Source organism: Ailuropoda melanoleuca, chromosome 15 (genome assembly GCF_002007445.2).
Source record: "Ailuropoda melanoleuca isolate Jingjing chromosome 15, ASM200744v2, whole genome shotgun sequence".
Lineage (NCBI taxonomy): Eukaryota > Metazoa > Chordata > Mammalia > Carnivora > Ursidae > Ailuropoda > Ailuropoda melanoleuca.
In genome coordinates this window covers 15,337,247-15,349,636 of record NC_048232.1, presented here as the reverse complement: position 1 = coordinate 15,349,636, position 12,390 = coordinate 15,337,247, and the positions used below count along the sequence as shown (strand labels likewise).

The window sequence follows — 12,390 nt, the reverse complement described above, 5'->3', positions numbered from 1 at the left end:
ACTGGCTTTCTTGACCCACCTGTCCTGAGGCTGTGCATTATCCTTTCCTGTTCTGAGCACAGCCACATAGGACCTCTCTGTCACCAGGTATGGGGTTTACCTGGGTTTCACTAGATTTTATCAGGAGCCAATATTTTTTTTTCCCGCAAAAATCAGTGTCCAGAAAGTGGCCACTTGCGTTAAGCAACAGCCGTTTGGTTACTCATAACCCTGGAATGCTGACTTGATTGTAACAATAAATGGAGCTAACAGAGCAGAAAGAAATGTTCAAAACAGATTAAAACCATAGGCTTTGAAATGTTCTATATCCTGAGCGTTTGCTAAAAACACATTTTTTAATCTCTGATCATCAGACCTGTATTTTTTTTCCCTCAAAGTTTAGTCATATGCTGTAGTGGAATGAACCACACCCTGAAATTCTTTCCATCTTTTTCCTCTTTTGAAGAGTCATGCGTTAAACTGTTGGTGTTTTTTGGGGAAGCCAAAAGTACTGTTCTGTTGTTTGGGTCATGGAAACACTGGCTGGTTTTACTTCAGTCTCTTGAGAAAGGAGCCTGAATCCGCAGAAAGCAGAAAAGGAAATCCACTCCTTGGGGCAATAAATCAAGACAATTGCTTGGTGTGGGCAGTTGACTCCCCCTGGTCTCTGCGAGGGTCTTTCCTAAGCCCAGCGCCTTAAGATGGGAAGCAAAGAATGTCTGAAGCGGCAGCGTTGATTCTCCTGCAGGCTTCCAGGCCCAGCAGACTCATACCCTCATACCCTTATGTTTGTGATCTTAAGGGGACCCCGAGCAGGGAAAACAAAGAATATTTTGCCGACGTGCAAGTTTTCTTTGTCAGAACTAAAGCCTGTGTTCAGTGTTCTCTTCAAATATGTGCTGTTTACTGGGCTCAGATGATTGAGAGCACATGCTGTCAGTTTCATGCTCTGAGGACTGAGTTCTGGGCAAATCGAGAACATGGGAAAGGACACTGTAAACCAAAAGCAGTCTGCTCCTTCCATTTGCATATGTATACGTGTAAAGGGCCGCACAGGGCTCCTGAAAGTCCTGCTTTTGATGGGACTTAGGAGGCCACACAAACATAGCTCCTCCTATGAAAATAAGCTTGAAGCCATCCGCCTGCTTCATTCCTTTGCAATTAAAGTCCTTGCGCTCAGCCCTCTGTGAACAGCAGTTTCATTCATTTTGGCCCTTCCCGCATGGCTGGGGGGAATTAATCAGACAAAGAAATCATTATAGATTCAAGCCACACACGCCTCATCAAAAGTAGGCTTCTTGTTCTCGCTCTCTCCCCTCAGAGAACTCTTGAGTGATTCCCCCTATCAGTCAACAGCCGCCCTGAGGGTGGACGAGGGCCTGGGGCGGGAGGAATGGGGAGAGCCCTTGGAGGGGGGAGAGCTGCGCAGTTGCCCGGAGTGGGAGGGCCCTGCGCACAGATGTCCCCAAGCACTGCTTTCCCGGTTCCCCTTTCGCCCTGGAGCACTGAATTAGGAGCATATACATGTGGGGGAGGGGGAAGGACCCAGATAACATTATGCCTGAAAACTGTCACCAAAAATGGTCTTTATGCTACAAATTCGAGTTTGGCAAGGCCTGGAGGTAGGGGTTCAATACCTTTTGTTTGGTTCTTACCTTCTCGCCCCCCTTCCCCTACACCCCCTGCAACTGAGAAATCTGTGCATGAGGAGTTAGAGACCTGCCCTGGGCCCATCTGCCTGAAAGGCGTGACTCTGAGACCCCAGGGTCGGTGTGGGGGGCACTTGCTGGGAGGAATGTGTCCCTGGGGCGCTGGGTCCTAGTCAGGTAGATGGTTGCAAATCAGAGGAACCTAGGAGACCTGAGGACACTTGAGATGGATTTAGAGGGAGCTGTCCAGATACTGGGCTGAGTCGAGGGCAGTTCCCCATAGGAAGTCATCTGCTCTTGGTCATTTTCCCGCTGGCGGGATTCTGAGATTAAGTTCAGAGAGAATCTGGGGGCATCCCTTCTTAAGGATACCACAGAACACACACTGATACAGAGGTTATATTTTCACTCTCTCTGAAGAAGCAAAATATTATATTAAATGCCTAATCTTATAATGTATTCAAATTGCAAAGTGGAAGATCCTGAAAAATCTAATGGGGAGATCGATAGCTTTCAGCGAACTGACTTTTACAGACAAAATGGCTTTATGCTAAGACTATTCCCATGTGCTTAGAAGAGTTAGACAATCAGACTTGATATACTGTTTCATCGGCAATGCCTCTGCCAAAGAAAGCAGGAAATCCTAGGGAGATGTGGAAAGAGGAAGAGGGGAGATAGGGAAGATTCTGGAATAATCTCTTCAGTTCAGCTGTACAATTCTGACTGATAGAATAAGCAGGCATTTTGTGGGTGGTTGAATTTGTGTGTTCCTAGGGCTGAGGGAGTGCCTTTGAAAATCCAGCTCAAGTTTACAGTTCATCCCCACCCAGGAAGGCTGAGATTTCAGTCTCTCATGATAATAGAATCCAAGAGCTGGTGGTAAAACAAGGTCAGGGGAAGGGCTGTCAGTGCTTAAATATATCTCTTCATTTCAGTCCTTTTTTCTACATCCCATCTTAGGTCTATGGAGGCCCTGATTTCCACTCTCCCCAAATAGCCCAGTTGTGTGCCCAGAGATCATCTGAGAATCCCATGCAGGTCTCCAGCACTGGAAATGAGCTAGCCATCCGCTTCAAGACCGACAGCTCTATAAATGGGAGAGGCTTCAATGCCTCATGGCAAGCAGTCCCCGGAGGTGAGTGAACCAAGGAGGTATCTCAAAGTACTCGAGCTGAACCCTTATAAAGTTTATGAAATGATGGGAGAGAAGTATGAAACCTAACATAGTGACACCTTTGTGACTCCTCAAATGGCAAATACTTGCTTTGGCATTTATTCTTTCCCGAAAAAAAATGTGATAGAACCCTTACAGGGTTAAAATATGTGAAAACTAGTGCATGCAAGGTTTCAAGCACATGGTGAAAGCAGAAGTGGGTTAAGTTAGACTAACTTAACCTCTAAGGGCCTCGAGCCCATTCACCGGCCTCAAATTTGGGCATCAGCAAAGTGGTAAGTTACTTCATGCCATGGTATAGATCTTTGGATGCTTGGCAGATGCCCAAACTGTAAATGAGAAATTTGTGAATTCCAAGGAATTACCGTGTATTATACAGTGACTTTCTGCCCAGGATCTTAGGTTGTCTAAAAATATTTACCTGTTGCAGATTTTTTTAAATAAAAAAAAAAGAATGCACAAACTATTCGAGTAGATGTTAACCTATACAACTACTAATAAAGCCGTGTTTGCTGGATGCTTACCGTGTGCCAGGCATCTATTCTGTTCTATGAGCATGATCTTATTTCATCCCTCACAACCACCCTATGAGGGAAGTTAATTTCAAATCCTCACCCTACTAATGAGGAAAGTGAAACTTAGAGAAGTTAGTACTTGTCCAAAGTCACATAGCTAGGAAATGCCAAAGCAGAGATGTGACCCCAGGCTACCCCGTGGCCCCACTTTTGGAAACTTAAGGTGGTATAGTAAGTGTGTTGGAGCTTTCCTAAAGTTAATAATGTGTGAATTTAATGAGGATTATATATATGATTATGTATATACATAGTGTTTAGATTACCCAAAATGATTGTCAGCTATTAGAAAATAATACTACATTTTTCTATTATAGGTTTATATTATCATAACTCCAAGATAGAATAACTCATAGAGATAGACATTGATAGGTATTTGATAATATCATAGGAATAAAAAGACTGAATAACTGTACCAGGCCCAGAATATTAAATTTTAAAAGGCAGATATTAAATTATTAAAAATGTACACTACTAAGTTATCAAAATTCTTAGGAGATGTGTTATTCTTACAGTATATTATATTTTTAGAGAACAAAGAAGAGCCATTTTGTGGCTTTATGAGAACATGATTTTATTTATACTTATTTTTCAGTATTTTAAAAATTTTTTTAAATTATTTTTTTCATCAGTATTTAAATTATTTGAGGGATTTTCTTAGTCATCCTTCTTCATTTTGTTGGGATGAATGCATTGCTGGTGGATATTCAGTTCTGCACCATGTTTAGCATCAACTACATAAAACAGGTGGTTGAACAAAGCAGCATATTGTTCTGTGCTACCAGGTCATGGGGCAAAGTTCTATGCATCAGGGATTCCTCTCATTTTTGAATTGGGTTTCCTACTTACAGGTTGTGGCGGGATTTTCCAGGCTCCCAATGGAGAGATTCATTCTCCAAATTATCCCAGTCCTTATAGGCGTAACACCGACTGCTCTTGGGTCATTCGGGTGGAAAGAAATCACCGTGTTCTCTTGAACTTCACTGATTTTGACCTTGAACCTCAGGACTCTTGTATTACGGTAGGTGACACAAATTTCAAGCACTATCTCTAGTCAAACCTGGGTCAGAACATTGCCTTGTGAGCATATGTAGTACATGCATTAATACGGCTATTTTCATTGTCAAATCATGGGAAACCCAACCATTGACAACTTAAAATATAAGGACATTTACTTTTTTACCTAAATACAGATCAGGAGGTAGTTGGCCTGAGTTTAGCAACTCAGTTTCTATTTTACCATCCTTAGTGTGTTGATTTGTCATTTAGTGTTTGTTTCCTCATGGTCAAAAAATGGCTGCAGTAGCTCTGAACATCCTGCCTGAGTACAGATGCAGAGAAAGGAGAAGGAATAAAGCTGTTTGTTTCTATTTTGTATTTTTTTAATCAAGGAAGCAAAATTTTCACACAAGTACCCTTACATATATCATTGGTCAGAGTTAGCTGCAAGAGAGAATAGGAAACTTTTAGTGGAACGAATTTATCATAACTACTTCAAATCAATTATTATCAAGCCTCTGGGAGTTTTCATGGGTTCTACTTTTCTCGAGATCAGGATATCTCAGTCTGCTACTTGAACAAACCAATGTCTGATAGGACAGAATAAATTGGGGGATGGAGGTGGAGGAAAGAGAGATGTCTATTAGTTGATCAGATGACCAAAGTTTCTGTCACTACCTTCAACCTGAAACTAATGCTTTATCCTTAATGTAAGAGTGAATGAGGGTGTATTTTAAGATTTCCTTTTTCTTTTCCATATGATTTTTTTGGTTACCTGATTTTTTAACCAAATATTTTCCATCTTTCTTTTGTTATTTAGAGACATTTCATTCAAATATAAAACAGATTCTCTTGGCTAATAAATCTTTCTATTTTAGTTTTCTGACAGTTTCTCACACAAACTCCAACTGGCTAAACTCCAGATTTAACTCAGGAAAACTCAAAAGTTGTTTCACATTTTTCAAAGTAGTCCAGTCAAGTGGTCTGATTTCAAATACTGTTTTACAAGATAAAACCGGTAATCTACTTAAAAGATCAGTTGATTTATGACTATGTATTAGTCTTTTAAATGAATCTTCAGAGTTTAAGTTGGCAAAGCATTGTATAAACTTAAAGTATATAGCAAAGTATACACTTGCCATAATGGTGACTCAGACCAACTCTCCTAACAAGGACAATTTAAACATTTTAGGTGATACAAAAAACACCTTCCTAAATGTAGCAAAGAACTCAAAAGATAGTGTGAAATTTCTGAGTTAGTATTTGAGAGATGTGAGTCTAGTATTTGAGATAGCTTTTACCTATAGGGCATTTGCTGATCCAGAAGGGGTTAACAGCACCTCTGTGAGCCTCTCAGGGCAAAGAGGAACGAAGTTTGAGTTCAGAGACAGAATAGGGTGGAAGTCCTGGCAAACCATCCCATATCCTAGGTAAAAGGAAAGTAAAATAGCCTTCACAGAGACTACATCCCAACTTTGAGTCACCTGAGTGGCCCCCAAAATCTGAAGCCATGGAATAATGAGAGAACACCCTGTACTGTTAATATATCTTTGGACATCTGACAAAAGCAATTTAGAATCTTCTTCAAAGGGAGATAAAGTCATCCTAGATCTCATTTCTACTAATAATTTTTCATGGGCAATAACCAGCACACTATCAAAGTTGTGCATGTACCGGAGGAGATAATATAACATAAATGAGAAACAATATGAGTAACAGACAACAGAAACAAATATACTAACATGGCAGATTGGTAAACAATTATGATTACTAAGCTCATGGAGATAAAAGTCAAACTTTAAAATCTCAGCAAGGAACTGCAAACTATAAAAAGTGATGTTGCAAATATGAATGGGAACCAATTAAAATTTTTAGAACTGGATAAAATAAATAGCTGAAGTTAAGATCTAGTTAAAGTGGATTTTTGTTTTTGGTTTTGGTAGGGTTTTGTTGGTATTTTAGACAGATTAGACAGAGATGAAGAGAGAAATAGTGAACTGGAAGGTAAGTCAGAAGAATCTATCTGGGGAAAAAACGTGGAGGAGCAAAAGGATGGAAAATATAGAAGAGAGGTTAAGACACATAGAGGAGGCTTATAAAAGATAGAACATACATTTAATTGTAATCTCAGAAGGAAAAGTGAGAGATAAATGGAACAGAAGCAGTATTTGAAAAGCTAAGGACTAAGGCCTTTCTAAAACTGACTAAAGACATCACATTTACAAAAACAAGAATCCCAAGGAACCCAAACAACTAAGCGAGTAGAAATAGAAAGAGAAATAAATAGAAAGATATACTAATCTAAAAAAACTAAAGATAAAGGGGAAATGTTACAATCAGCCAGGGGAGTGAGTAGGGGAACAGATTGCCTTTTAGGAAGCAGCAGACTGAACCCTGACTTTTCAACAGTGATAATCAGAAGGAGAAAAGACAATGGAATGACATCTTCAGTCTAAAGAAAGAAAATAACTACCAACCAGGGACCCTGTACTCTCCTAAAACAGTCTTTAAGAATGAAGTTGAAATAAAACACTGAAACAGAAAAGGGGTCTTCAAGAGAAGTTCAGATGGGCCGGAAACAAATTGTTTACCTCATAGATTTGCCTGAAGTGGGCAATTCTACACCATTTGGTGCCAGGTGCAGTACCTTCTCTTCTCTTTGGTAAAGGCCATAACCCACAGAATTCAATACATGAAAGTGTATCAACAAAACAAAGCCTTAAAGGCACGCCCAGCATGGCTGCATTTTTCGCCTCCCGTATTCCTGAGTAGAGCTTTCCACCTACATGAGATATAAATATACAGACAGGGTTTGCTATTAACACTGCCATATCTCAGCCTGCAGCTGGGCTTGACTTTACAAACTTAGCAGGAGGCAACAGATAGGAGGAAGTGAAGCCTCAAATATGATCTGGTCATAGGCATGGAGACAGGAAAATAAACCCAAAGACAGGTGCTGGGAGGAGTTCAGTCTGGCAGATGAGGTAAAATATAAAATGTAATGGTCCAAACAAGTTGTCGGAAAAAGGGACTCCTGTATGAATAGTTGAAGTATCCCTGCCAGCGGGCAGATGGGGCATTCAGAAACAGATGCCGCTAAAGCACTTGAGCAAGACTTTGATATAAAAAGTGAGTTACAGCAACCTCGTGGTGCCGTAGTTAAGAAACCTAGCCCTGTGGTGGGGAAGACCTGGGGCTGAGCCTGAATTTTGCTATTTTCAGGCTGTGTTGCCTTGGAAAAAGTTAACTTTTCAGCTTTGGTTTCTTTAACTGTGAAATGGGGAAAATAAGAGTAACTGTGTCAGATTTGTTGTTGGGATATTTGAGAGGATGTAAGTGACCTGCTTTTCATATAGAAAGATATTGATTCATGCTAGCCATAACCATCATGATGCTGATGGTGAGTGGCCTCCACGAGGCATGTTCAATGAGCCCTGGGAGAGGGGGCAGCATGGAATACTAGAAGGAGCAATGGGCTGAAGATCCAGGGTTCCCCATCTGTGATCATGGGCCTCAAGGACATCAGTGAAAGAAGAGCCTGCTTAGGACCTTTCTCATAGCACAGGGCCTATCATCTCATGTACCTAGGACTCCATAACTGTAGTAATCATCATGAGAAAACAGGAGTGATTCATTTGGATCTGGAAGCCAGGGAAGGTTTCACGTTGGAGATGCCATTTGAGTGCAGAATTTCACCAATGAAATTCGTGGTAGTGAGGCCAAGAAAAAAGGCCTTTGGAAACTAATAGGGGAAATTGTGCACAGAGATGTGACTACGCACAGGCATGTGGCAATAGAAAAGGTGTTGTACGAGAATATAGGTACCTGTGGGTGAGCATGTAGAGACCAAGAGTCTATAGAAGACATTCTGAGAGGCCTCAGGGTTGGACAAACTCTCTCATGCTTTCTGAATCAGACATTATCCTATAGAGAGTATGGGGTTAATGGAAGTTTTCTGTAAAACAGAGTATCACACCTCAAAACTGTATTTTACAATGGTAACAGGCAGCCGAGTGAGGACTGGGTTAGCACTGAAAGAGAAAGTAGCAGGAAGGCTGTTTGGGAAGCTATGGAAAAACCTTGGGCAGTGACCTTGGGTGTGACAAGAAAGCGAGGTATTGGAGAACTCATGGTGGTTGTACCACCACCAAAATTTAGAGACTAATTACATGGTAGAGGGTGAGGTGGGTGATAGAGATGAGGGAGTTAAATCTATTCACTTGAAGAATGAGTGAGTGATGATTCTACTAAGTAAGTGAGTAAAGGGGTAGATACTGTGAGTTTGATAAGGAAACTTTTCAGTTTAGAGGTCTGCACTACAGCCCTTACAGAGTGTGACATAGGAGTTTAGTGTTCAGGATGGCATCTGAGCTGTACGTGTACATTTGAGGATATTTCTGTATATCGGGGTATTTGTTAAAGCCACAGAAGTAAGTGTGATCACTTATAATCACATTTTCTAAAGAGAAAAGGGCCAAGTAAACTCTGGGAAATAACACCATTTAAGAAGCAAATGGAGGAACAGAGGAAGAGAAGACTAAGAAAAGGCACTCAGAAGTAGGTGGAGAACCAGAGAGAGTGGTAGTATAGAAATGAAGAGTGAAGCCAATTTTAAGAGCAGGTGATCAAAGGTATCAAATCCAGCAGATTTGATCAACTAGGAAGGGGGTTGAAGCAAGGCCACAGGATTCAGTCTTTGATGACCTTGTAAGGAGCGGGATGGGCATGGGTAGTAGTGGAAGGCACTAGATCACAATGGGTTAGGAGGGGCAGGAGCTTCTTAGCTTTTTCCTAGATTTATGGCAGTGAATGGTATAGGGGATAAAAGGCTATAACCTACAGGTAAGGCAAGATCAATGGAAAGTTGTTTTTTGTTTGTTTGTTTTAATGATGGAGAAGCTTGAGCATGTGGAGAAGGCATGGTGCTGGTGGAAAGGAGCTGCTGAATGCATGAGATAAATGGGATAAATGATGAAGTCATGTTCAAGGCAGAGATCTGGAGATGGCTTAGTCCTATAAATTTCGTATTTTCAGGATGAGAAGTTAAAACACATGGCTAACCCCAAGATATATAGTTTTTCTTTGACTTGCAAATTTATTTATATTGAAAATTACAGAAATCACACATAAGCTAAGTCATTTTTGTATGTACAATTTATACCTTTACAAATAGGTAATGTGAAGAAGGACTATTCTGGTAAACTAGGGTAGAGATGTCCTATGTGTGGTTGCCAGGTGGACCCAGTTATAGGACGGGAGGCCAGCAGAGCTTGGAACCAGGTGGGCAGTGTCCTGGTGAGGCTGGAAGCTTGGCTCCAAGTTACAGTTAGTTGTCCAGGGGTTCATGAAGGCAATCATTGAGGCACCAGCCATCTATCCTTTACAGCTGGATGGACACTGGATGTGAAACGGATCCTACAGTCCAATATCTTACATAACATCTCTGCAGTTTAAGTTCATACAAAGCCAATCATTCATTCTGGAGGCATTCAAGTTAATTTCTTGGTCCTGTTGCTTAGACAGAGTCATTAGCAAAGAGAAAAATATTCAGCTACCAGTGATGCTGCCAGATAATGTTTGTGTTCGTGGGATTTTTAATAGAGCTCAAGTGTACTATTAAATACCAAGGTAAATTATGGCTGGATGAGACTAGCAATCATGTTTTTTAAAACCCCTGCAACAGTTTGGATTATCAGAAGTGGAAATATTAATTTTAACAGACATTACGGCTAATCATCGAAAATACATAGATACATAGGATGTTAAGTTTGCAAGAGGAGAGATTAGAGATAATTTACTGTCATATGCTGATTCTTTTGGTAGTATTCTTATTTTAAAAATAAGAACATTGAAGTCTAGGTGGTTAGGATCAAGACCAGGTAAAAATTAATAGCAGGGCCGGCACTAAAACATAAGCAAGCCTAAAGTAAGATAAGTATTCTGATAAAATATAAAAATTACAGTGTACATGCAAGGAACTGAATTGCAGAATAGAGGACAACTGAAAAAATAGGGGGAGAAAATAAAACTCTTTCGGATGAACCGAGACTTCATTTATCAACGTAAGGAAGAGTGTTAGGATTCCAGATGCGTGGTGGAAGGTGTCTTTGCCTTGAAGTCGGGTGGTGTGGGCTCCGTGCACCCATTCAATCTTGGTGTCAACTACACACCAGATCCTGCTAGGCACTAGTGTCCGGGCATGGCTCCACCACTCCCTCTTGTCATGGCTGGGGGATCTGAGTTTGCTCATTTATAAAATCAAGTGCCTGGCGAACCCACCGAGAAAGAGGATCCAGTTAGGAGTTGTGTCTGTGGGTAGGAAGAGAAGCACGAGGTGGGATGTGAAGAAACAGACACTGAGGGTCTGGTGATGTCTGTATGGTTTCACTCCAGAGGTCACAGTCAGACTCGCATAGACTCACTAAGCTTTGGTTTCCGCTCTGGGACACAGGATTGACCTTGGGTAGGAGGTCATCTCCACACTTCACTTGCTGTGCAGAAAAGAGCTCTTCCTGTAGCAGGTCTGGTCCCTAGCAGTGCTAAGTGGAGGCAGAGTAAGCCCACAGAGAACCCCAAGCCATCTCTCTTGGCCTTGTGGAACTAAAGGGAACATTTAGCAAGAAGAAGAAATGGATGAACATTTTGAAATGAAACAGTAAATGTACAGACTCCATCCCCTTTCATATAACCAATAGCAGTAGTCTTTGTATCCCAAAGGCAGCAATCTGGTGCACGAATTACTAATAGATGCATGGCTGAATACATGAATAAATGAATTTTATAGCTTCTACTCCTGCAATAATCAGTGCTTCAGTGGAAAATTGCAGATGACACATTTGGGAATGTGCTGTGCTGAGTTCACTCCCTGGCACAATTATTGATATACAGTCTCACTCTTTTGAGCCACATGAGAACTTCGATAACATCGCAGAAGCATGTTTTCTAGAATTTCATGCTGCTATAATGAAAAAAGAGAGGAAACGGAATTCTGACTTCTACTGAAATGGTGATGGCATCGTGGGGAGCTAATCAGAAAGCTCAACTGCCGCTCAGGTTTCGACTAATTTGGTAATATGTTTGCACTTTCCACTGAGTCCCTTTCGAGTGGCTGGTGTAATTAACCTCAGGCTCTCCGGAATGACACATTCTGAGTATTTCTTGCTAAGGCAGCAGTGGGACCCGCTGGTGGGGCATGACTCTGTACGGTCAGCACGAAAATGGCTCCATTATGTTGCCTTTCACCAAGGCTGCGTATTAAGGTGACCTCCGCCTGACAGTTTAATTGCTTAATTAGAGTCTCTCTTCCAAGCCTTATATTCACGTAGCTCTGCAAGGTCTTATCGATCTCTGAGAAATGCTGGCGGTAGCTCAGTGTGTGCGCAGGAGAGGTCAGTTCTGCAGCTCCAGCGGGGGCCTGGAGCCTCCCACCCTCTGATTTCAGCATCCTCTTTGCTCAGCACAATGGAATGTCTGCCTTGTGAGAATCAGTCAGAAGCAGATAAAAGCAAGCAGAACACAGCCCAGATCCAGCCTCTGGTTTGGAGAAAATCTACATTAGGGCTAACAGAGCCTAGGGCAAAAAAAAGGGGGGGGGGCACATGGTGAGTAACTGTTTTCTTTCTGAAGCTTTGTGTGCAGATCTAGGAGAAAGAAAACAAAGTGTGTGATTTGAAGTGAAGAAGACCAGACCCCCTACCCCCACCCAAAGCCACGGAGTCTGCTGTTGTTCACATAATTTGTCAGTTAAGGCACAGGGTGGAACAGGGCAAACACAGAACACAGAATCCATATTTTGTTTTATTATTATTATTTTTTTAGACCCTACCGATGATGTGTTTTCTTTTAAAACATTGATCTTTTCCAAAACAGAGCAAATAGACACAGGAATAATAGAACTCAGTGCTTCAAAGAGACAATGGGAGCAATTCTTTAAATATTTATTGTTTTACAAGTAAATCCATGACAAAAATCAGTCTTTCCCTGCCTCCTTTTCTTCCCTTTCTCCCTTACTTTTCCC

The 12,390-nt window shown here is 41.3% G+C and overlaps 1 protein-coding gene across 1 annotated transcript in view; it reads left to right on the top strand.

Annotated features, from left to right (window-relative positions):
• Positions 1-12,390, top strand: part of CUBN (cubilin) — a 259,861-nt gene that overhangs the window by 113,095 nt on the left and 134,376 nt on the right. Inside the window, exons 30-31 of the mRNA XM_034644347.1 lie at positions 2,589-2,763; positions 4,226-4,395. Of these exons, the coding sequence (XP_034500238.1) occupies positions 2,589-2,763; positions 4,226-4,395 (345 nt within the window). The remainder of the gene's footprint in view (positions 1-2,588; positions 2,764-4,225; positions 4,396-12,390) is intronic.